The 24,651-nt window shown below is 40.2% G+C and overlaps 1 protein-coding gene across 1 annotated transcript in view; it reads right to left on the bottom strand.

Moving 5' to 3' along the window:
• Positions 1 to 19,608: 19,608 nt before the first annotated feature.
• Positions 19,609 to 24,651, bottom strand: part of KYNU (kynureninase) — a 57,411-nt gene continuing 52,368 nt past the window's right edge. Inside the window, exons 13-14 of the mRNA XM_058028131.1 lie at positions 21,083 to 21,313; positions 19,609 to 19,933 (exon numbers count right to left, since the gene is read on the bottom strand). Coding sequence (XP_057884114.1) covers positions 19,781 to 19,933; positions 21,083 to 21,313 — 384 coding nt within the window. The 3' untranslated portion in view covers positions 19,609 to 19,780. The remainder of the gene's footprint in view (positions 19,934 to 21,082; positions 21,314 to 24,651) is intronic.

Below are 24,651 nucleotides of genomic sequence, written 5' to 3'. Positions count from 1 at the left end.
AGACACCCTTAGGTAGGAAAGAAAAGGGGACCAGAAAACTTTATCTCACTGAGGTGGTTCCGAGTGATTCCAGGAAATCTTGTACACATTTTCTGCAGGCCAGGAGGCTGCAGCCACCTGTGTCCCAGCACAGATGTGCCCCACACAGCCACAGTGAATGCCAATGGCAGCAGGAGCACAGCAGAGCCACCTGCAAGCACCAGCACTCACAGTGAGACAGGCACAGCCATTCATCCGTCCCCAGCACTGCTCAGGGCAAAAATGCTCAATGACTGTTACATTTTCCACTGGGTTTATGAGGTAGCATCCTCAAACCCCTTTTTGGATGGAATAACTGCACTCAAATGAATTTTTCAGTCCTGTGCACCTGAATTAAAATGTCCTTATACTGCATCAACATTGTTCCCTAAATACCTGAATTTTGGTGCAGGGCACAACTCCAATAAGAAATACCTTCATTTAACTTCTTTCATTCTTTTATTCCATACAATTTTCACTCCACATCTCAATAGATTCCCTCTTTTCAGCTACCCCCACTCTGAGAAAGGTTTAACAAAACACCCAAACTTCAGAAGAAAATGAAAACGAGAAAGGAAGTTGTCAAATTCAAACTCTGTGCAGCAATTCTGAATGTCTCAGGTGTCTGTGACTGCAACCTACTCAAGCAGGAGCTAATGCTGGACTGTGCAAAGGAAATTCAAGAATGGGTTGAAGACATCATTCCCTGTGAGGTTCTGCTGAAGCTCAGGGCACTCCTTGACTTTTCCAGGGTTTAGGATTAGTGAAGGAGGAGGAACTGACATGATTTCCCTTGGCCTGATTCTGCTTTCTTGGCACTCCAAGAGCAGATGGATTTATGGTGGACGGATTAATGCTAAATGGCTTAATTCTAAATCTAAAAATCATCACAAGAATTTGATTTCTCGCTACTATACTTTGTTGGCTTTTTTTTTTCCCAATAAATTAACCAAGAATGCAATGTACTGCTGATAATGGAAGCAATAATCTCTCTGGATCAAACCTCAGCACTACTCAGCCCAACACACAAATGGCAGCACGTGCCAGAACTCTGAGACATGGCAAGGCTGATGTGACACCCTCCCAGGTGAAAAATACTGATTAATTCATAGCAAAACTATTTGATGGAAATGCATTTTTTGAGAGAGAAACGCATTTTTGAGGGGGCTTGTGTTGGTGTTTGCTGTGGGTGTCCATGGTGTGGCCATGGGCCCTCGTGTGATGTGTCTGGGTTTGGTTCTGAGTCCCATCTGCAGCAGAGATACCAAAAAGCAGAGAGGAGACCCACCAGCCATGGAGGGCACAGAGCCCTCTCAGAACCCCAGAGCTTCGACTGCTCTCACAAAACATCTCTGTCATTTCCTTCCTCACCCCAAAAGGAAGAGTTTGTAACATCCTGAGCAGCAAATAAACAAGTTCAGGTGCCAGGGCAGTGTCCTGCCCAAGAGCACTTTCGGTAACTGCTATCTGATTCAGCACCAAATACAGAAGAGGTTTTGCTCAGGGTGTGGCAGAAAAAGAAATCCAAAACAAAGAACAAGCACCTATTCACAGCATGTCTCTTAGCTCCAAGCCATGTTCACTTCTGTTTTCCCTTCCTCCTCATCTCAGGTTGCAGGTGCACTGAAAACTGATGGATGCTTTGTAGAAGGAATCATAAGTCCCTTTAGGTTCATCTGCTGTGCCTGCTTAGTGTATCAGGCATAAGGGTTGGGAGAAATATTCATGAAAACCACAATAGAAACCCACAATACCCAGCTAAACTGCAGGTGAATGCTTTAATATGCTGTCAATCTTCAATGGCAGGAAGAGTTACATGGATCTTAAACAACCTACCACAACCATAGCACCATCAAACTCAGTGAATTTATTGAAGAAATGCTCCAGTAAACACCTGAATTAATGCAACACACACAGTAGCTTAGCGGGTAATTTGGAGAATATAAATATCTATTTAAACCTCTGTTACCTTTCCTACTTAATTCTGAAAACATTTTTTTCTCATAAGTAAGTTGAGTGAAAATATAGAAAAATTAAGATAAAAAGGTCAAAATTTTTCGGCATATATGAATTTTGGTTCCTAGTTTCTGCAAACAGGATTTATTTTACGTGTGCCAGATGTCAACAATTTCAGATTACTTTAATATAAACCAATAATGCCCTGAAAATCTTCTCCAGCATGGCCTGGCTGCTTCCACTGACAGCTCTTGCACGGGCTAGATTTGCCCCATTGTCAGTTTGAAACATCTGAACATCTGTGCCCAGAAAATTATTTCCTAACCTTTTTAATGAAAATCCAAGTGTTTTCCTTTTGCTCCTGTCTCAGCCAGCCTGGAAGCTTGCAACCCAGGGAGCTTCAAGTTGTGTCAAAGATGATGCAAGACTGTGACACTCACTGTTTAGGTAAAAAATAGCTCTGCATTGAGGAAGTCCCAGTGTAAATGAGGAGCTAGAAGGGCTTGTTTTGTAGTGAGTCTCCAAAACAACCTTTTTATAGTAATTCTCAAAGCAGAGAGGACTGACAGAGGCATGCTGAGGGCGTGAAGGCACCATCCCAACACCCAGCACAGCAAGGAAACCATCCCTGTCCTTCAGGGGATGCTGAGGGTGAAATTCAGATTCACTGCTTGAAGCAGACCCACCTTAAGGGAAGGTTTCTGAGCAGGTAACGCCAAAACCTCCTCGCCCAGCCCAGGACCCCGAATTCTGAAGGCAGCAAGGCATTCAGCCCACCCTGACCCCCAGAGGTCATGGCACCAGTTTGATGGTGACAAAACCCACCACAGAATGGAAGAGGGGCAGTTTTGGGCAGGTTGTGTAGCCAGGTGGGGAAATCTGCTGCAGTGCTCTGAATGGCACTTGAACTACCGTGGAAAATCTGGGCCAAAATTGTATCCAATCTGCCTTCTTCCAGATTTATATTAGCCAAAAAAAAATGAAATCAGGAAAACAATCTGCATATAACGGGATCCATCAGCACCAATTTCTGCCTTTGTGGCACTGAGAAACAGGTTTCATGCATCCATGTGGAGCTCTTAGGAGCTAAGTGGAATGTAGAGACTTTGGCTGGAGCTCAGGTGATGCTTTATTTGGTTTTTAAAAGAGATCAGCCCAAACAGCACCAATAAAGAATTAAGACACATTCTGTAGAACTGCTGTGTTTTGGGTTAAAAGTTAGGAACACACTTAAGTACATCAAGAGATGGTTTTTAGCCCCACACAGGCTTTAACAGCTCATTAAATGGTTAACAGCTCATTAAATGGTTAACAACTCACCCTGATTGAACAGCACAGAGCTATCTAACAAAAAAAAAAAACCAAGAAAAATAAGCAAGTATCAGAATTACACAGAGTGAGCAGTAAAAAACACTAAGACTCTGCCTATAGGCCACTATCCTGGATGTGATTGAGTAAAACACACCCCAATACAGCAGTTTCATGGCTCAAAGCCTGGTGGGAGAGACCCAAGCTTTGGGCAGCACAGCCAAAGCCATTCTCACTGCAGCACTGGAGCTCACAAAAGGAAATCCATCCCACTGCATGGGATGCTGCCTCTTGAACCCTGTCCTGAAGCTCAGTGCTGCAAAGGAATTATTTATGGGACCAGAAACAGACAGAGAAACCCAAACCAGAGCTGTTGGAATTCTCCAGCACCATGTTGGAGGTTGTAGAGTTTTGCCACCAGGAGGAAAATTCAAGCATGCCTCTGTCACCATTTTATTTTCTGTTTCCTGTTCCACTCCAGGTAGGGAGGAACATACCCAAGGCCAGGTTACAGCCCCCTTGGCACTGCCATGAGTGTCATGCACTCTAACTTGGTTGCAAGAAGATGGAGAATCTCTTCCAAACCAGGATATCTTTGTGTCAAGGCAAAAAGAAGTTTCTAAAACAAATGCTGTCAAAAACCCAACATTTTTTGTTTTGCTTTGGTTTTTTTTTTTTGTAATTCAATAATAGTGTATAGCAGGAGCTTTAAAATACAGAGTGCTTCTGCTGTTCACTCTCTTTGGGAAAGGAAATGAACAAATGTACATCACAGATGCAATTGGATGGAGAGGTAAACTGATCAAGACACACTGCTTTAAAATGAATTTGGACACAAAGAGGTAAGTTGCAGAGAAAAGGAGAAAATAAAGACATAAAACTCTGAGAATTCAAGCTACTTCACCAAATCTCACAGCTCTTTGGAAAATGCATTTTAAATTACTCTAAGAGTCTGCAGCAGAAACATAAAAATCACGACAAACACAGCCCAGGAAGAGAACATATTCTTTTTATACAATTTCCCTGTCTGTGCTGATTTGTGTATGCAGGCAGGACAGCTTTTTTTTTTTTTTTTCTCCAAAAAGTACAGAAAATATGAAATGTGATCTTCCAACATTACACTAAAATCTGTCTCCAATTAGCATGCACAATTCCAAAATGAGCTCTGAGCCACGTGTGATATCTTTCAACTCTTGACCCATATTTCCAAAAAAACCCCAAGTTGCCTGTGTGGAGAAGGCAATCAGTCACAAACAGGAGCACAAGCCACAAAGATTGCACAAGCTATGTGCTACTGGGATAAAAAACCTTCAGCACAAAACAAGCCTTGCTAATTCTGGCTCTCCTTTATGCGGCCCACAATCAAAGTGCTTTATTGTGTTATTTGAGCATCTTCCTGAATTACTATTTCTTTGCAAAGCTTTGCAGGCCAAAAAGTTGTTTGCCTACCAACAGCAATGCAAAGGTGTCTTTGCTGAGGGAAAACTTTGAGGTCAGGACATACAACCCTTTTCTGAAGGGTTTTTCATCTGAAGGATGAATTGGTCTGGGATTAAACAGCCCATGCAGGAAACACACAGCCACGACATCTCCACTGAACAGCTCCATCATCAACTGCCCATAGAGAAACCCAGGATATTTTATGTAAAATGTCCTTTATGCCCCATGTTCTTTTCCTACCTGACAAATAATAGAGTGGTATCAAACTTCTTGATATTGAGTAGGGCAAGAAATCCCTCTATCAACATCTTCAGGCTCTAGAAATACCAAAACAACTACATACCACCCCTTAGCACTGACTTTTTCAGTATCCATGGCTCCTGATCACATCCCTCATGGTCACCAGCACAGGAGCCAGGTAATCAAACCATGCTAAACTGCACTCAGGAAGTGCAAATGCTGGGAAAAGTGATCTAATCTCATTTCCCAGCCAGTGACGCAAACTTTTCTACATTTTTGGGGAGAGCTAGGTAGTTCCAGCCAGGATATGAGAAGGAGTTAGTGGTTTGGGGTACTAGACAAGGTCAGGTAATATTGCCTCTTGCACAGAATGCAACAGATTTGCTAAACTCTGAGCACTGATTGAAAACATCATTTCACATCTGTATCCTCTACACTTTTCTCATTGCTTTCAAATCCACAAAGGCATGTAGAAATAAAGCAGTTGTGCAATTAAACCAACCTGATTCGAGTGCCTACGAAACGCTCCTAGCTATGATTATTTTAAAAAAATCTCAGCAACAGGTTTCCCAAAGTGCACTGAGATGGATCAGAGGCTCCTTACCTGCAGCCTCAGGGACGTTGTCATCTCATCTCAAGCCGCCATCAACGAGCAACAGCTTTGACTATTTCAAAAGAACGGAAAAGATCGAGGTCACATGTCGAGAGACAGCCCTTGAGTTAGTCCTACAGCCCGTACTGGGTGAAAAATAGCAGGGAAAAAGTAAAGTAAAACCACTTCCTGCAAGAGCAGAAGTGCACCATCTCACCCGTGAGTGCCTTACATCTAGAGGTTAGGGTAAAATTCTTCTGGATTGGAGGAAAAAAAAAAGATGGTTTGAAGTATGAAAATAAAGTCAAGCGGTTTCTCTGTGAAAAGTGCAGCAAACAGGGAAGGTTAGCTTTTGCAAAAGGTAAAGATGAGGTTTAAAGGGAAATGCTGAAAGGAATTACGATTCTAAGCCTTAACACAACTTCCCTTTTCTTGCCTTCAATGAAACCCTTTGAGTACTGAAATAAATAGCTTGCAACAAATCTGCTTTGCTATTTTGAAAAATAGCTTTAGTAAGCAGGACACTTACTGTACTGTTAGTTAGATTAATAAAGTAGCAAATTCTGGACAATCAGAGACTTTGCTTCTAAAAAAAGCCCTGGCAGAGGTCAGGCAGGCAAACACTTCTGTTTGTTTGGTTTTCTGCTTTAAGACTTCTCCACGGAGCTGCCCATGGAGAAGCAGGGGCACATACAGCTGCTGCCCTGCGTCACTTCCCGCAGCATCCCACACCCCCATGGTCCCTCCCAGGCAGGGGAACCCAGAGCAGCACCAGATCCAGGCACAGCTCTGGGCCTCTGGGAACGCCCCTTCCTTGTAAATGCCTCCATCAGCATCTGCCACGTGTTGGTTTTTGTGGGTTTTTTTTCTTTCAGCAAGGAGCAATCATATATTTCTGGTATTTCTAGGTCATGCTGCGAACTGGAGCGGTGGGGATTCCCATGCAGGGCAGTGTGACCATGGTCACAGGGGTCCCAGGATGAGGGAAGACATGAGGATCTGACTCCATGTTTCAGAAGGCTTGATTTATTACTTTATGATATATATTATATTAAAACTATACTAAAATAATAGAAGAAAAGGCTTCATCAGAAGGCTGGCTAAGCTAAGAACAGAAAAAGAAAGAATGATAACAAAGGCTTGTGGCTCTGACAGAGAGCCTGGGCTAGCTGGGCTGTGATTGGCCATTAATTAGAAACAACCACATGAGACCAATCACAGATGCACCTGTTGCATTCCACAGCAGCAGATAATCATTGTTTACACTTTGTTCCTGAGGCCAGTGATTATGTAGCTTATGTAGCTTTTATTATTATTATTATTATTCTTTTAGTAACTTCTAAAAGATCCATTTCAAGGCCAAAGATGCAGTTATGCCAAAGGGCACACAAAGCCAGAACCAAGACTCTCCTTGTTTCCAAATGCAGCCTATGTATGCCAAGAGGCAGCACACAAGGACAAGCAGGAGAGGGAGCTGAACAGCTCAACAGCTGCTCTTCACTGTTCCTCATTTCTTTGGAGGCCGTGCATTTCAGGGAGGTATCTTGAAATTGAACTTTTGCAATAAAAATGTGAATGATGTCTCTGAATCGTGATGAGGGGTTCCTCCCAGGTTTGAGGAGGTGAGAGAGCAGTACAGTATTTTTTGTAAACTAACCATTTCTAGTAACCATTTCAGCAGCACTAATTAACTGCTAACTCTTTTAAAAGCAGTATATATACTATATATATATATACTATATATATATATATAGATATATTCTATCTATCTATCTATCTATCTATCTATCTATCTATCTATCTATCTATCTATCTATCTATCTATCTATCTACCTATCTATCTATCTGCCTATCTATCTATCTCTCTACCAACTGATTTTGTCATATTAAATAAATTTTAATTAAAACATCTATTGTAGCAGTGGGTCTCAAATTTTCCTCAAATAAAATCCCTGAAAGCATTTTTGCAGTCACAAAGTGTTTGTGAGCGGTGTGGACAATAGAACTTAACCACTAAAATATGAAAAGCCATGATCAAACCTGTAAAATGCTGCAGCAGAAGGTGCCCACGTTACCTGGTGCAAACCCTAGATGACTGGGGACATGACATTTTCCATGAAAACATCTTTCACCGCACACCTAACATTTCACTCGAGTCGCAGACTGCGTCTGAGCTCCTTCACATCCATTTGACAGTATGTCAGCAGTGACAAAATTCTATAAAAGGGTGGCAGCTTTGCATACAGCTCAAACTTATGCAGCACAAGCTTCCTGTGTGATCTCTGAAAGGCTGAAAATACTTTAGATGTGCAAAAAAAAAAAAAAAAAGAAAAAAAAAGAAAAAAAAAAGCCGGTTTAACGAAATCTAAGCGCTCGTTTAATCTAAGTAAAACTAAGCAGGAAACAGAATCTGCACAGACACTACCTGGAGCAGATTGCTGTGCAATAGGTTGGCCCCTGTGTTTGCTGTGCAAGTTGGAGCATCATTTCTGAGGCGCTGATTTCTTGTCCCTGTCTCAGTGGCTGATGGCGTCACTGCCTCTGAGACGTGTCACCAGGCTGGGGAGCATCCAGATTGCCTCATCTCATACCTAGAGAATCAAAGCTAAAAAAGCTGTCTTAAAAAAATCACTGTTGGCTGGAGGTGCTGAATGCCCAGCAAATGCCATAAATTCTGTTATAATAAATTCAAGAGGTATCATGAGCTTCCTCAGGTGCATAAGCAGATATTCCAAGACATTCTGGACCAGCAGTCTCCTGAGGGGGAAAGAAAACTTGACTTTTTCTGTTGTTTTTGCCTAGTTCAGCCTTTACTCCCTGTTGTGATGACTGGCAGGCAGCCTGGTGTCTGGCTTGTAGAGCAGATACCCAGCAGCAAAACTAATTCAGTGCTTAAATCAAGCCATAACAGACAATACAAACCTGACAGCACACAGGCACAGGCTGGAAGGACAGTGGTGCATCCACTGCCTTGCTGCAGAAGAAAATAATTTTTCATTAATAAAAATGCCTAAAGCGCCAAAACTTTTTAATTCACTGGGAAAAACCCCAGGAAGCCAGAAGAGTCAGTGATGACCATGGAATCATGGACTGGTTTGGTTTGGAAGGGCCCTTAAAGATCATCCAGTTCCAACCTCTTGCCATGGGCAGGGATACCTTCCACTAAACCAGGTTGCTCCAAGCCCCATCCAACCTGGTCTTGGACAGTTAAAAAATAATGATTTTTTTTCCCCCACGTGTTTCACCAGGGAAATGTAATTTTTTCACAATTTTAGAACATTTCAAAATGAGCAAATATAGGGGTTTTTTTTCTGCATGGCCAGTAACTCATATTCTTGCTCATAGTAATCATTTTCTCAGAATGCTGATGTCCATTCAGCAGCCATTATTTTTTTATTTTTTTTTTGTCACAAGAGCCTTGAATATTTAATCTCAGCAAAAATGTTTCTGGAAGCTCATTCTGATGTGTCAAGAAGTCCATGCTTGTGGCTGTGTAACAACTCAACAGCTCATAGCCCAAGTGAGCATCACCCTCTAAAATCACCTGTTTGGGCAGTAAATACTCATTGTGCAGGAGCCTGAATGTAATAAATTTATAGAAATAAATATATATAAATAAATATAAATATATAGAAATAGCTGAATTCACACAACTCTCTCAACCACAATGTGAATTATAAACATTCTGCTACCAACTTCCAAACCCTTTTACTCTGAGCTGCATTTTTCCCCCCAAACAATCCATTTCCCTTAGCACATTCTTCAAAGTGCAAGAGATGTTTTAACAAAGTGGTCACAGGTGGTGGGGAATAGATCTTTAGAGATTCTCCAGCACTTTTATGTTGGCTCTATGGAAGGAACATATGTGCTGTGACTTGAGGTCTAAAACCCAGAACATTCACATTTCAGCAGAAAAATGATCTCACATTAAATCACTTAATAGTTGAGCCACTGAAGTTTGGACAACAGATAGACTGTAGAAAGCAGCAGAGAAGTTTAGGATAGAGCTCTCTGAACATTTACTCCTAATAAACTTCATTTTGCCTTAAAATGATGTCTGGATGTAGGAATATTCATAGCTGAGAAAATAACATATATTTTTTTTTATTTAACCTAATTATTCTTCAAGCTTAGTTATTGCTATATTTCATTGTTAAAGAAAAAAAAATAGGGCACTAAAGTTAACAAAAAACTACTGGGTAAGAAAGTTCTATAAAAATCCAAAATAGTATTTTTCTCTCTCTTTCCCAGGTGTTTTTACAGATCTTGCCATTTATTTTAAAAGCCAGCCTTGCCTAGGGCTATATTTAATAACTTAGAAAAGCCACTCCAATCCATTGTATAGCCATACTGTACTAAAAAAAGAGACAAAACCCCAGCATATGTTGATGCATTATGTAAAGACTTTCCTTGACAGGATTTAGTTACATGCAAGCTTGAAATGCAGTGTAAATGTATTTTCTGGAGTGCTAAAAGTACTACAATACCAAACTGCCAAAAAAGGTGGTTTTACACACTTCATCACACAATAAGGAACCTTAAAAGAAAAGAGTTGTGCTCTCAGGGAGGCAATATCTTGATCTATGAGCCCGTGATCAAGTCAGAGCTACAAAAACAATGTTTTTGTCAATGTTTTTGTGGTGAAGGAAGAGTCTGGAAGGAATATGTCAGTCCTTAGCACAAAAATGATGCTCAGCCAGTGTTGCTTCTACCTCTGTTAAAGGAGTTTGAGTTAGTTGGTGAATAGTTTCCAGTGGAGAAAGTCCCAAATCCTGTAAAATCCCATGCTAAGGAGGAACAGAGAACAAAGATAAGATGGTCTGAGATGTTTTCTCCTTCTGCTTCAGCCTTTGAGGAAAATCAGTCTCATGTCTACAGGATCGAAGTCCCCATTCACAATAAATAAATAAACAAAGCAAAAGCAAGCAGCCAGAAAAGCTATTCACAAAAAACAATGTGTGCCCATCAAATCTAGTGGAAATAGGAACTGCTGAAGTATTCTCCTGTCTCTTGCTCTATCCAAGTGGCAGCTCTGCTCTCAGCCATGCTGCCATCCCAGAGCACATGAGAACTGTCCAGGCACTGGTGCCAGGAAAAAGAAAACAACAAATGCAAGGGAGAGTCAGTTGCAGGATGTCAAACTCCTCTGCAGACAGATGAATGTCCTCTCTCGTGTCCAGAAGCTTTCAGGGGAGACTGTGCTGCTTGGAATGGACTGGGAAGCATCAAATAAATCAGTTTATCAAAGACTTGAAGCAGTTAGTTGAATTAATTAATTCCGTATGTCAGTTCCAATCCCTTCCTGTGATTTTATTTGCTCATGTAACATACAGATCCTTGTAGTTTGTGTGCATGGCTCTACCCCTTTGCCCTTTTCCTCAGCTCCCTCCTTCTGGCAGGCAATTGCTGTATTCTCACAGGATCTGGGAGATGTCAGGAAATCAGGTTATTGGTGAATGGGGGTATCCAGATCTGAGGAAGAAAAAAGAAAAAAAAAAAAACAGAAAATAAGAAGGGCACATTCAGAGCAACTCATAGCCACCAAGCTGAGCATTAGATATGTTTGGCTGTTTGCACTTCTTGGAAGGCTTAGTCACAGCAGCCACCTACAGAAAATAAGAATGTCCTTACTCAGAGCATTTCAACATGTCCGTGGAAATAGAGTGAATTTCAGCTTGCTCCAAGCACACAAAAATAGAAAACTGATAGCCCTCATTCTATAGCTCTTGAGCTTGTTCCAGTTTTTCAGTTCCTTTTAATTCTATAGTCTGTGGTCTCTCAACTCAGAGACTTCCTTTTCCCTTGTTTCTCAAGGCCGTGTTGTCCTCTTTGCTCTGGCCCATACCTGTAATATTGGGTTTTTGGAACACTTTATATTTTGTTAATCTGCCAAGACTGATATAAACTGTCCTAAATCAGGTACCCAGCGCTGTCTTACCCTGAGATGCAGTCACCTCCTTAGGTTTTCATGGAAGAATCACCTCCAGGCTACAGCAGAAGGAGCCTGGAGCTATGTTTTGCAACATCTCCACTTTTGCATGAGGTGTGTGTGTGGGGGATGTTTAGCAAAATTATTGCAATGCTAATTTCTTCTCAGCCAGAATTGGACCTTCTGAGCTGTGAGAAATGTTCATCCAGACCCATTTTTTCCATAAGTCCAGGCAAACCCTGAGACAGGACAAAGTGTATCATCAGCAGTTCCAAAGAACAGTGATATTTAGAGCTAGGTAATACTTTTAGAAGTATTTAGGATGTAGGAAAGAGTGAGAGAAGGAGTTTCTGCTGCAGCCTCTAGGTTTTTATAAAAGCTTAATTAATTAAAAACCCATCAGTCCACCTCCCCACCTGTGTTATCAACTCACCTTTATTTCAAGCTCCAGTTACTGGGACCCTCCTAAATCTTCTGAGCAAAAAAACCCATTAAACATTAGGCCTGTTGGGAAAAAAATACTCTCCATGAGGCTTTTTAATCCTGGTTTATTCTTCCCTTGTAACAGGGTCTGCAAAACCAACTTGCACTCATTACTTATTTCTTCACAGAGCCAAGAGTTCTTTTTGATAACCTTTAACAGCGACAGTCGAAGGAGGCACCAGCCCCTCTCCCCCTGTGCATAAGCTTGCAAATCTAAAATAGGGCCTTAATGAAAAGAAATTTAAATATTACAACTCCACAGTATATGTCATTATGATATATTGAATGCAAAGCAGCTGTTCCTGACAGATTTGGCATATAACAGGGGTAAAGTAATTTTACACAAATCATTATGTTCATTATTTTAAATTAATAGATTAAAATTAGTCAGCGATGTTTTGTAAGGCCATCTTACCCGCAGAGCCCTTTATCCTTAAATTCTAAGAGGGTTTTTTTTTTGTTTCTCCTCAATATTCTGTACAGAGAGGACATAAATGCCCTGATCACTTGCAGCATAAGCCCCTAAATTCATGGCTCTTGAGCCTTTTCCAATATAAGCATCTGAAGAAAAGGTACTTAAGGGAAATAGAAAATGACATCATTTTTTTCCTGATCTTTTGAAGAATGATTTTTTTTTTCCCCATCCTACAGGAACAGATTCTGGACTAATTTTTCCTACCAAAGGCTTTAAAGTCTAAAATTCATCAAACATCATGTCCTCAGAGACAATGTCATCCAAGTTCAAAGGATCTACAGCCCAGCAAAGCTGATGTCTTATTTCAGAGCTAACGCCTTTGTTTTCACTGAATGTTTGATTTCATCAAATTAAACCATGTCTTACACTTCCCATAAATGTGGAAAAAAAAGAATTAAAGACAGAACCAACTGATTCTCTGGAGAAGAACATACATATACATACACATACATGTACATATAATGTGGGATATCATATATCCCATTCATTTGGGATGTTTTTCTAATATTTTTTGGGATAGACCTGTTATATATATCAGATTTTTCATATGCTTTTGAAGAGACTTTGAATTGAAAATAGTAGCCTTCCAAGACATTTGTTTTAATGATCATCATTATAATTAAGAGCATGCTTTTCATAACTAAGTATAAAAAGAATTTTTTTCAAGTCAAGTCTGGGTCTGATTACTGATGGAAAAATTTCAAGATCTTTTGTTGAGAAGCATTTCAATATTCATTCAGAAAAATGTCAGAAGATCAGACTTCAACAAAGAACTTTGGTGATTCATACTTCTTCTGGTATTTTATCACTTCAGCTTTAATATCCAGTTAAAGAGAGAAAGTTTGAATAAAATAAGAATACTAATGAAAATCAAGCAGTCATAAGCTACATCATCTTCCACAGAACTTGGGATATTTCAAAAATTGACACGTAGCTTTATCCTTCATCCACATCTGATACAAAGCAATGCAGGATCTTTCATTTAGTAGATACATTTGAAAAGTTGAGGATAACCTCTCAAAATTCAGTGTACTTGTCACTGCTGTATTAATGTAGAAGAAATTTATCTTTTCTAATCCAAATTCTTTCAAAATCAAATAAAACTTAAATGTTGTAATGGGGTTTATAAAGTCATTAAATTAATCTGGTACTGTGCTGTATTGAAACTGGAAGTCAAACAAAAATCAGGGAAATCGTTGAGTGGTGGACTTGGCAGCAGCAGGTCTAAGGTTGGACTCAGTGACCTTAAAGTATTTCCAATATAATTGACTCTATGATTCTATAATAAGTGGGATTTTCACATCAGTTTAAAAATAAGAAAAAAGCCCCACACTTTCAGGGTCAATGAAGAGAACTCAGAAGCAGGTGAATATGTTCTTTCACTCACAATTCTTCTAAATGAGAACTTCACGGTTTTTCTCTTTAAGTAGAAGCAGTACAGAAAAGTCCAGAAGCATCTTTAAAAAGGAAAGTTCATGGATTACCCAGTTGTGAGGTGTTTTCCACAGAAGAAGGCAAGAATTGGCAGCATCTATTGCCTCATGGCCACAATGGTTTAAATTACATACCACACAAAACAACATCTGAGCATTTTGCACAAACCTTCAGCTAAGATGTTGCGACTGCTTCCATGTCTTGTCTGAAGAATGAATATTTCTGAATATTGCCTTTAATCTCCCAGGTGAAAATTAAAATAACACACTCATTAAGAAGAAACAGGGTGTTGTGTGCTTGACACACCTTGGTGAATAAAACAGAAAATACAGGCAAAATAATTACAAGCATGTTCCTGCTGGCATTCATTGATGACATTTAGAAACCCCCAGTCCTTAATGCCTTGTGCTCAGGTATCAAAGGGAACTTTGCAGATGTTCCATCCCAAGTACCTTTGGAGCAGCCACCCCACCCCAGGCTTTCAAAACTGAGGCACCAGGAACGTCCTTGGAGTAGAAAAGTTACAGGTTGAACTCAAGAGGTTGGATTTGGCCCCAGCTGCCAAAATTATGTGGCAACCCCCACCCCAGCACACTTCATGCATATCTTCAAATTCCTGCCTTGCTCAGGGATGGTACAACTGCCACTCACTTTTATTTCAGATGAAGGGGTCTCGGCGCTGTTTGCCCCCACGCTCATTTCAGAAGCCTGGATAAATCTTCCCCCACGTGGGAATCATTTTGAACATATTGAATAATGATTTTTCTATGTCTCTGCCACTTTGATGTAGCCTCTGAGGAGGAAGAACTATCCTGGATAGACCATTTGGTCATGTTTTAACAATTTGAGGATCACTTCAAAATTCGTCAGTAAAATGTAAGGTAAAAAAAAAAATAAAAAAGAACACCAGAATTAAGTTCAGTTGATGAGGTCCCACCCCCCGAAATTATAATGTAGAAACTTTTTGAACATATACTTTAAATTCACAATTCGTTTCTAATCTTAAAGCTGTATTTTATCATTTGATTAATTGCTTAAAACTGTACACAAAGATAAAGGGAACTTTGAAATTCATACCTTGGAGTATTAACATGTACTCAGGACTAGATGTAAAATGTCAGAGAGAAGAAAGATCTAATGAACTCTTTATTGGTGAAATACAGTATTGCAGCTGCCCAGAATTTTAAAAGGTTTGTAGCCAGCTCCAAAGCCAAATAACTACAGAAGTTTACTTACAGTAGGACTCTCATTCAGCATTTCCAATCTCTTCTTCCAGGGTTCTTTTAACATTAATAAAATGTCCAGAGAAAATATAATAAAAGAAAAAAAGTGCAACCGCAGAAGAATTTTTCTGTCTAGAAAATTACACTACCATAAGTTTTCCTTTTCCCTGATGTCTTCTCTGCCATAATAATGGTTTCAGGATTTAAATCCTTTGCTGCTATTGTGACTTCAAAGCCTTAAAACTGCAATTGAATGAAGTAGTTCATCTGTCATTATTCAAATATGAAGCAATTATGATGAAATAAAGATAGAATTCCATTGAGAAATACCCCAATCAATTCTCACTTATATTTAACTAGAAACATAAAACGATGCTTAGAAGAGTAAGTTTAGGAAATAAAAACTCGGGATATAAAAAGTATGAATTACTGATCTATAACTTACTCATTTCTGAATAAGCTGTCTAAATATATTTCACAAATATTGACAAAAGTTTAAGCTTACGATGCAAAACTCTCTCTCAGCTGGTCTCAGAGAGTGAGCAGCTTTTCAGAAATATATTTGCACCAGCTTCAGGGCCCAGGGGTTCAGATGGGAACCTGCAGAGGTTTTGGGGGGTCTCTGGGCAGGTCAGCTCCCTGTGAAGTGTATTTTATACACACTTTTTATAGGAAATAACACACCTACCTCACCATGGCTTCAGTATAACAGTGAACATGGCAGTGTGAGTGGTTGGACTCTATGATCTTGGAGTTCTTTTAAAACCTCAGCAATTCTGTGACTCAGGGAAAGGTATTAAAATAAAATATTGATGTGGCTGCTTTGATGTCGACACATCCTGTCAGGCCCCTCTGTGGATTTAGCCCTAAAATGTTTCTTTTCACTTTTTGATCCCAGCCAAAGCCCATTCCTACCCCAAAGGCTGGAATTTCACAGGGAATTCCCAGTGTACCCAGTACTGTTTGGGAATATCTAACACAGGTTAAAATGTTAATTATTTTGGTTTAGTATCTTCCATCATTTCTTGCATCTTTTTTACTTCGTCCACCAATGTATAATAATTTGCTGGTAAAATGAAATCAAGGTGGGTTCTGTCACTGTCAGACAAGGAATTTTTGGGATTTAAGCTCTTCAAAGGAGTCACATCCTTCCCACTCTCTGTAATGCCACAAGCTCAGATGAAAACATTATTATTTCATGCCCTTTCCTTCCCTCAGACTATATTGTTCTTTTGGAAGACAAAGGCATCCTTTGCTGCTTGTGAAGGGAGACTTTGCCTTGGCTTTGGTGTTCCCATGGCAGAACAGGGTTAAAAATGCACAGATGGATCCCATAGTATTTCTTCCTCATATTTTCAATAGTTGCAGTGAGCTTAAGAGTTCTGTGCATTTTTAAATGTTGTTTATGGTGCTGAAAAAGATCACACACAACCAGGGATCTGCATACTCACATTTGCCTTCATTTTGTAGGTATTTTCTCCCTCTACCTGGGTATCAATTTTCTGTCATCTACAGATCCTCATGTCCTGCAGTTCAATTTGAAAAATGTAATTTCTTCAGACAATCCAAGAATGAAGTGTTATCACAATTAGAAAGCCGTGGTACTTAGTATTGAATTTTAAATCAGAGATGTAACTAGCAAGAAGCATTCGGGGTATACACAATTAATTATTTCACACATAATTGTTCCTGATATTACTCTAACTGTGATAACTTAAAGCATTTGAAAAAGCAGACTGCAATATTCTCCTTCTTTTTTTTTTTTTTTTCACAGAAGCTCTTTCCCTTGATATTCTTTTGCTAAATAATATGTAAAATACTGACACCTAATGTTAACTTCTAGTATTATTCATTTTGCAAAACTTATACTTCAGGTAGGGAAAGACCATGTGAAACTGATGCTTATGCTGCAATTTTGTTTCAGTAAAATGAGTAAACTGCAATATAGGCTTCCCTCACTTTTTGGAAATAATTTTCTGAATTTATTTATATATATATATATATGCCTATAAATGCAAGGAGCTTTCAGTTTTATTATCACAAGTCACAAGTAAAAAAGAGATAATAATTCAAAATAGTTGAAATAAGTGAGTTTTGATGCACTGTATTTAATTAAATCTATCAAATGGAACACAAATACATATCTGTAAAGTCAATATTTGTACCTGTAGCCTGAAATCATACTAAAAGACAAAATGTTATCAAATATTTTTTATTATTCTGTTAGTCTTTGAAAACTGAACTGCATATATTCAGTACTTACCTACTATGTGATTCACTTTCCTCTGAAACACAAGAAGTTATTTTCACAGTGTGAATCAAAGGCAGATCTCAAACTTCTCAAAAATCAGTTTATCTCCCCAGAACTGCTAAGACAGCTTGTCCAGACCTGAGGTCTAGATGCTGTTCAGAAAGAGATTTGGGGATTCTTAGTCCATTGGGGTTTGAGCTGATATTAGAATAAGGTATTTTACAATATTATCTACATCCATATCTGAATTTAATTTGCCTAACTGTATAGGGAAGATGGAAGAGTGAGCTGGCATTTGCACACAAGTGCTGCAAAGGCACTGACACTGAGTTCAACCCCTTTTCAACACTGTGGACCTGCACATTTTTATATTCAGTGCTTTTTGCATCAACTGTCACTTTATGGAAAATGGCCCTTCTCTGAGATCAGTTAAAGTAGCTGAGCTGCAGGTGCAGGACAAAAATAACCCCTCAAAAACACAAATACCTGGGCTGCAGCATGATCCAGCTCAGCTGAACCGAGGAGAAATTACGTCAGTGCAATCAAAACCTCTTGAGTGAGACAAAGCTTTCCAACTGATTAAAACTCCTGTGCTATTCTTTAGAACAATATTCTGGTTAAAGGAGCTCTTCTTTCTCTTCACAAGCACTAAAAATACCAACAGATGCTTTCCCCTGCTTTCTTTCAGCTTTCCCCTGCATATTACAACCAATAAAATAGGCATCAGTGCAGCAAGGGGTTTAGCACTACACATCTTTGGGGAATTTTAGAGAACAGGTTGGTGCTGTGAAGGCCCTTGGGTTTCCTTATGTTGCAGGAGATGCTCTAAGGGTGTGAAAGTTTCAACCAGCAAAAGTAAGTGTGAGCAAAACTCAGTTTCTCTAGAGACTAGAGATCTAGAGAACCCCTCAGTCTCCCCTGAATCCTTCACTTCACTTGGTGAGTAGAATACTTACCAAGTGAATTACCAAGTAGAATTCACCAAGAATTACCAAGTAGAATTCTCTAGAGATTTTTGAATTACCAAGTCGAATTCTCTAGAGACTAGAGATCTAGAGAACACCTTACTGTCCCCAGAATCCTTCCTAACTCTTGAAGTAGAATAAAAAGTACCAGAGAATGAGAGCAGTTTGGGTTGGAATGGACCTTTTAAAGGGTCCCCTTGCCATGGCAGGGACACCCAGGCTGCTCAGAGCCCCGTCCAGCCTGGCCTTGAATGTTTCCAGGGATGCACCCACCACCTCTCTGTTCCAGTGTAAAAAAATGCTGTCTTATCTCTATCCTTAATCCACCCTCCTCCAGTTTAAAACCATCCCCCTTGTTCCACCACACCAGTTTGTCCCTGTCTTTATTATAGGCTCCCTTCACATATTCCAAGCACTACTGGATGTAATTTTGTGAGTGTTTCATACCAAAAATGAGACACATTGAACATCATCAGAGAGGAAGTTTCAGCTGATTCTTGGAAAACGCCGCATGAATAGCTGCAGACTTTAGGGCTTAATTGCCAATTATGCCTAGGTGTTATTTATGCCTTAAAACAACTTTGGATAAAGAGTTGCTGAAATGTAAGCAGTTTCTCTACGCTGCTCTTGCCTGCCTGGTGCAAATCTCTGTAAAAATTCGGGCCACACGGTGAGCTAACAATGAGATGTTTTGCTGCTGCTTAAAGAGCTCAGGGTTCATTTTGCCTAATCCCAACTAAGCCTCACTAAAGCTGCAGGGAGTGCTCCTACAGCCCTTCACGCTCCCTTACACGGGTCTACAACTCCACTCAGCTTCCTCCAGCTCCTCCTCTCCAACAGGACTACCTAGAAAAGATAAAATGGTTTGTTTTGGACAACTGTATCACACCAAAGAAGGTATCTGCAATGGAAATTCGTTCTTCAATTAAATCATTCATTCAAGCAAAATTTCAAAATATTTGGCCCTTTGAAAAACTCGGTGTGCAGCAGTCAGGAGTTTTGAAACAATTGTTCAACTTTTACTTTTCAAATATACCCTGTGCTTTAAATAGAATTACTAAATTAAAAATGTAAATTGGACTGTATCTTTTAACAGTTGGTGATTTGTCTATTTTCCACATTTTATTATGCATAATTTTTATAATAAAGAAGGGATTTTTTTTCATCCCTGTTCTAGTTGATAGCAATTTTTCCATGCTTCTCAAGGCTAATGTAATAAAACTATATAAAATGTTTAAGAAGAGCCCCATTAAAATATACAAAGCATACTAATTCATGAAGTCAAAGTCAAAGCAGAGTTGAAATATGAGCTTTAATAAAACTATGTCTGTTGTAAATAACTATTCAAGCACAGTCATTTTTTTGCAAATTGCACGGGATATAGCTCGGTCTACTCGAAGCAAAGAATCACTCAGCAGGATAAATGCATCTTAGTCAGAAATAGATTAAAAGGTACAGCTGAGCCATCAATAAGAACCAGATAGCACAGTATTATTTGCTGTTTGTTTTGAAGATGTAATTGCAGATCCCAGGATTTCAATAAATCTGTGCACATCAAGGAAGGAATTGTAGAGAGGAACTGGGGCAATGCGAAGAGCGTTTGGTTCCCGCATGTCACACTGCAAAACAGAGAGGGAACTTTCAGTAAATTCAGGTCACTTCTTGTCTATCTGTCAGGCTCTATTTTTTAAATGCCACAACTTGTCTTCAAGGAAGAATGACTGGACTGACAAGGAAGCACATGTAAAACCTTTGGGATGTTTAAGGAGCTACAGTGAGGAGCATGATTGTGAAAAATTTAGTAAGAAGAGTAGTTTAGCCTAAAAAATTATGCACACCTCAGGATGGGCAGGACTTCAGCAGTGCCATTGAGGGCTCCAAACCAACTATGTAGCCCCAAAATTCACTTTAATGCCTGTAGCAACCCAGAGTTGAAGAGGCACAGAGGTGACAAAAAAAAGAGCACAAAACCCCCCATTCCAGTGTGTGAGTGTCTTGTTCTAAAGATACAAGTAATGGTGAGGCATTGCAGTATTTTTTCTTCCCCTCACTGTGATTTGAACATGTTCCTGAATATAATAATCTCTTATATTTGAAAAATATCACTGCATTGCAAAGACAAGCCAACAGTGTGAGGCCCCATGCCCTGCTAAAAGCAGGAGTTCCTGGAATTCCCTGGCAGCACCAAGGCAGCAGCATACATAACCTAAAAGAGGTGCCCTTGGGGAGACAGGTGACCAGCAGAAATAAAACTGATATCTCATTTATATGGCATTATGCTATCAACCTCACCTCCCAGCACATCTAAATCACCCAATGCACGGCCTTAAATTTCACTTTTATTCTTTTGGAGCAGTGCTCGATGGTAACTGCGCCATTACAAGGAGGTGGCTCCTTTTTCTGAGTGCTAAAACACATCTCACAGGGAAATGGCAGCTTTTCCATTGCTCCATCTCTATGTCTCACAAAGCTTCATGTAAATCTGTTGTGCCTCCCATCCTAATGCACCCATGATACAGCTCTAACTCCAGCAGTGACTCCAGAACTACTGGAAATAGGTCAATAGTGAAAGGGCAATACAGCAACAAATAATACAACAAATAATTTATAAAATAACTCTATGTATTGACTGCTTGCACAAGTAAAAATTGAAATTGTAAGAAATCATCATCAGTCCTAGTGGGTTTTTGCCTTATATGACACTACATTTGAATAAAAGCAAATTAATAGTTTGTTACTTGTAAAGAAGATGAGTTTGATTTACTTACAGCCACTCCTCTCTTCTCCAGCTCGTTAAACACAGATTTGATTGGAAGGGAAAACGATAGAGTGAGCTGGCATCCTCTCTCCTCAATCTGAGATGGTGTGAGTATTCTTACAAAGGGCTTCTCTGGATTTGTTTTGTCCTCACTGTAGTAATGCTTTATCAGGTATTCCAGGTAACCAGTGAGTAGAACAGATTTCCTCCTCAATGCTTTCATTGTAGTTTGGCTAAAAACCTGTGATGATTTGGAATCATGAGAATGAGAATGTGTTGCTGGAGAAAATGAAAAGGAAATAAAGATTTCTCTATACATTATCACTGGAATCAAGGGGTAACGCCAGAGAGACATTTCACATAAACATGCCAGCATTGGGCTTTGGAAAACACAGGATATGTTATGCTTTAGATAATGACAGATATTTGTACCTACTGTTTAGAAGTTTCATAAGCATCTGTGTCAGCAGAAATAACCTGCACACAAAGCCAGTTTGCTCAGAGAGCATTCCTCTGCATGTCTAAAGAGAATCTATAAATCCTCCATAGGTGCAACAGTGCAGAATGAAACTCAAAATCACATGAAAGTCTTCCCTGGCATGTGCCTTTAATACCCACCTTCCCACTCTCTACAGCTCCCTGAAAGGAGGGTGTAGCCAGGTGGGGTTTGGTCTCCTCTCCCAGGAAACAACTGATGGGAAATGAGGGAGCAGCCTCAAGTGGCACCAGGAGAGGCTTAGTTTGGATATTAGGAAGAATTTCTTAACCAAAAGGTTGGTCAAGCCCTGGGACAGGCTGTCCATGGTAGGAATCACTGTCCCTGGAAGTGTTCCAAACCACGGAGGTGTGGCACTTGAGGACCTGGTTTGGTGGTGAGGCTGGCAGTGCTGCTTTAATGGTTGTACACAATGATCTTGGAGGTCTTTTCCAAACTGAATTATTCTAATTACAAAATTCAAGAGCCAAGACTGAAGCATCATGACTGGTGTAGAAATTCTTGTCTGTGAAAGCACAAAATGTGTACTAAAATTGACTTCATATACATGTATACAAAAATTGACTTTTGAGTTAAAGTCCTGTGCAGGCTCGCTCTCTCTAGTCCACATGAAGAAAAAAAACAAAAACCCAAATTCACTGAATTCTTTTTCAATAGCTCTGTGCTCCTGCACAGCTACAAGAACCAGTGAGTTTCAGGCCCTCAAAATATCATGAGATATGCAAAAAATGACTGCTTGAAAACGACAGTGCTGTTTGGCCACACAAACAAGACCAATGTGTTAGTGGAGTTTGGGAGCAGAAGGTGAGACAGCTTCTGCTTTTGCACTGGAAAGGCTTCATCACAGGGAATGATGGAAATGCAACCCCAGAAACAATTTAGCCCTGCCTTCCTCAAACCTCCCTTTCCTTCTCCCCACGGAATTAGCTGCAGGGGAAAATGACAAGGATACAAACATGAAAGTCCCCAACAGCCACTTCAAATCACACCCTGGCACGCCAGTGCTTGTGGACAGCTCTCTGTTCACAGACTGCAGCTGCAAATCAGAGGCAAGGCAGTGCCCTGGATGAAAATCCATGATCTTCACTCTCAAGAAATCACTGTTCCACACTAGAGAAGTAACAATTTTAAGATTACTTTTATCATAACCTGGAAAAGCATAAAGAGAGGAACCTGACGAATCCTACTCAAAATACACCAAATTCCAGCAACGCCCGGAAATCATTGTTTTGTAGAACATCCCAAATCCCACTCCCTGATGCTATCACAGCCACTAGATGCTGCACAAAACCAAGAACCCCTGCATTTTGTGCTCGTGAAATGGAATGTGGATGCTGTAAGACAGACTTTGCAAGGGAATAAATGTGACAGGGACCAGAGCCACCAGCAGTCAGCAGGTCAACAAAAATCTAGAGGTGCTTCCCTGTCCACCCAGGCAGGCAGAGCCGACACAGGACTGTTCAGTGCATCACTAGAGGGAAAACAGACCTGCCTCCTGTTCCTCCAGGATTTGCAGGAGTATGAGGGATGGATCTCCTTAGGCTGCATGCAAAAATCTGCTTCCACAGGGTTTATGCAAGGAATACTTGGTCTCCTGGGTGAAATTTTTTGAAAAAGGTCTTTAAAATGTGTCTGTAGAGCGCTCCCCTTTTTTCCATAAAAGGCAGCAGCCAGTGCCATAACAGTCACTTTAAGCATTATTGAGGAATAACATCCATTAACACTTGCAGTTTTCATTGTTTCCATTGGAAACACTGCCTTCTGCTTAATGTGTCCCAGTGAAGGTGGCATGCAATTTCACCAGCCATCTCTTGCCAGACATGAAAACTACTTTGTTTCCCACTGTATCAGAGCAATTAGCACTGGGAAATCCTGGCTGTGCCAAAAGGTAATGTGGGCAGGGGAAGGGGAGGCAGTGGAAACTGCTCAGCCCTCATTGTTCCAGGCTCCCTGCAGTGGGCTAAATGACACCAGCCCACACAAACCCGAGCACTCACAATCTGGGTCATGGCAGAACAGCTTTCAGCTTCTCTCCAAGGTCACATAAAGTTTAAAACAATATAGTGGATGTTTAAGGACTAAAAACAAAAAACAAAAAAAATAAAAATTGTCAGGCGGAACAAGAAGCATGGCTGTGCCCTTTGCAGTCCTTCAGTGTTGCATGTATGATGGAGGGATCATAACTGGCAATTTTCTGACTTTGTTTGCTTAAGATACTGTTTCTTCAGTAAATACAGAAGAGGGATATGGACCCTGCTCTTTGTTCCAGCATCAGATCAGCCATTCCACTAGAATTAATGGAATCCTAACCAGAAATAAATTTCTGCCATTTGTGCTGGCGGCAAAACCTTGCTACCCAAGGCTGCCTTGAAAACCAGCTTAAGGATGATTTTATAGTAGAATATATTGCATACAGCAGGTAAATCTCAGTAACACCTTTTTGAGCCACAGAGACTGAGAGTCCTGATTTTAGAGGTTAACCATACTTCAAGGAAATGCTGAAACATCTTGAAGTGAAACACAGGTGTTTGGGGAACAGCTCCATGCCCTCAAACAGGGGTGGGCTGTGCTCTCCAAAGCAGATCAGAGGGTTTCAGCACATGGATCACACCTTCAGAGGAGGAATTAGCTCTGTATGGCAGCACTGCCCTTCCCACAGCCACAGGGTCAGTGATTCACACAGAGATAGGTCAGAGATGGGGCTCTGCTCCTTTGACCACCAGAAAACTATTCAAGGAAAGAAAAGACAACTTGGAGCTATGCCACACTCATGGATTCCCCTTTTAGGAAACATTTGCTGATAGTTTCTGTCTCTTCTGCTTGTAACCAAAGGCAGAACAGGTTCCTTGAGCCACTGGATCAGCTGATCAAGGACAGGCAGGACACCTAATTTTCTTTCATAAAGGATATAAATCTGGTTTACTGGTAGAAAATATAAAGCAGCAGCTCTGAGTGCATCTTTTCAGACTTACATGATTCCTTTGCAGGAAGATGCTGAGCACAATCCTTCCCATGAGTAGTACTGAGACTGTTGGACTTGGTGACCTCAGAGATCTCTCCCAACTTTAATTATTCTGTGATTT

This window comes from Melospiza georgiana, chromosome 7, assembly GCF_028018845.1.
Source record: "Melospiza georgiana isolate bMelGeo1 chromosome 7, bMelGeo1.pri, whole genome shotgun sequence".
NCBI lineage: Eukaryota > Metazoa > Chordata > Aves > Passeriformes > Passerellidae > Melospiza > Melospiza georgiana.
This window is presented reverse-complemented; position numbering and strand designations above follow the sequence as displayed.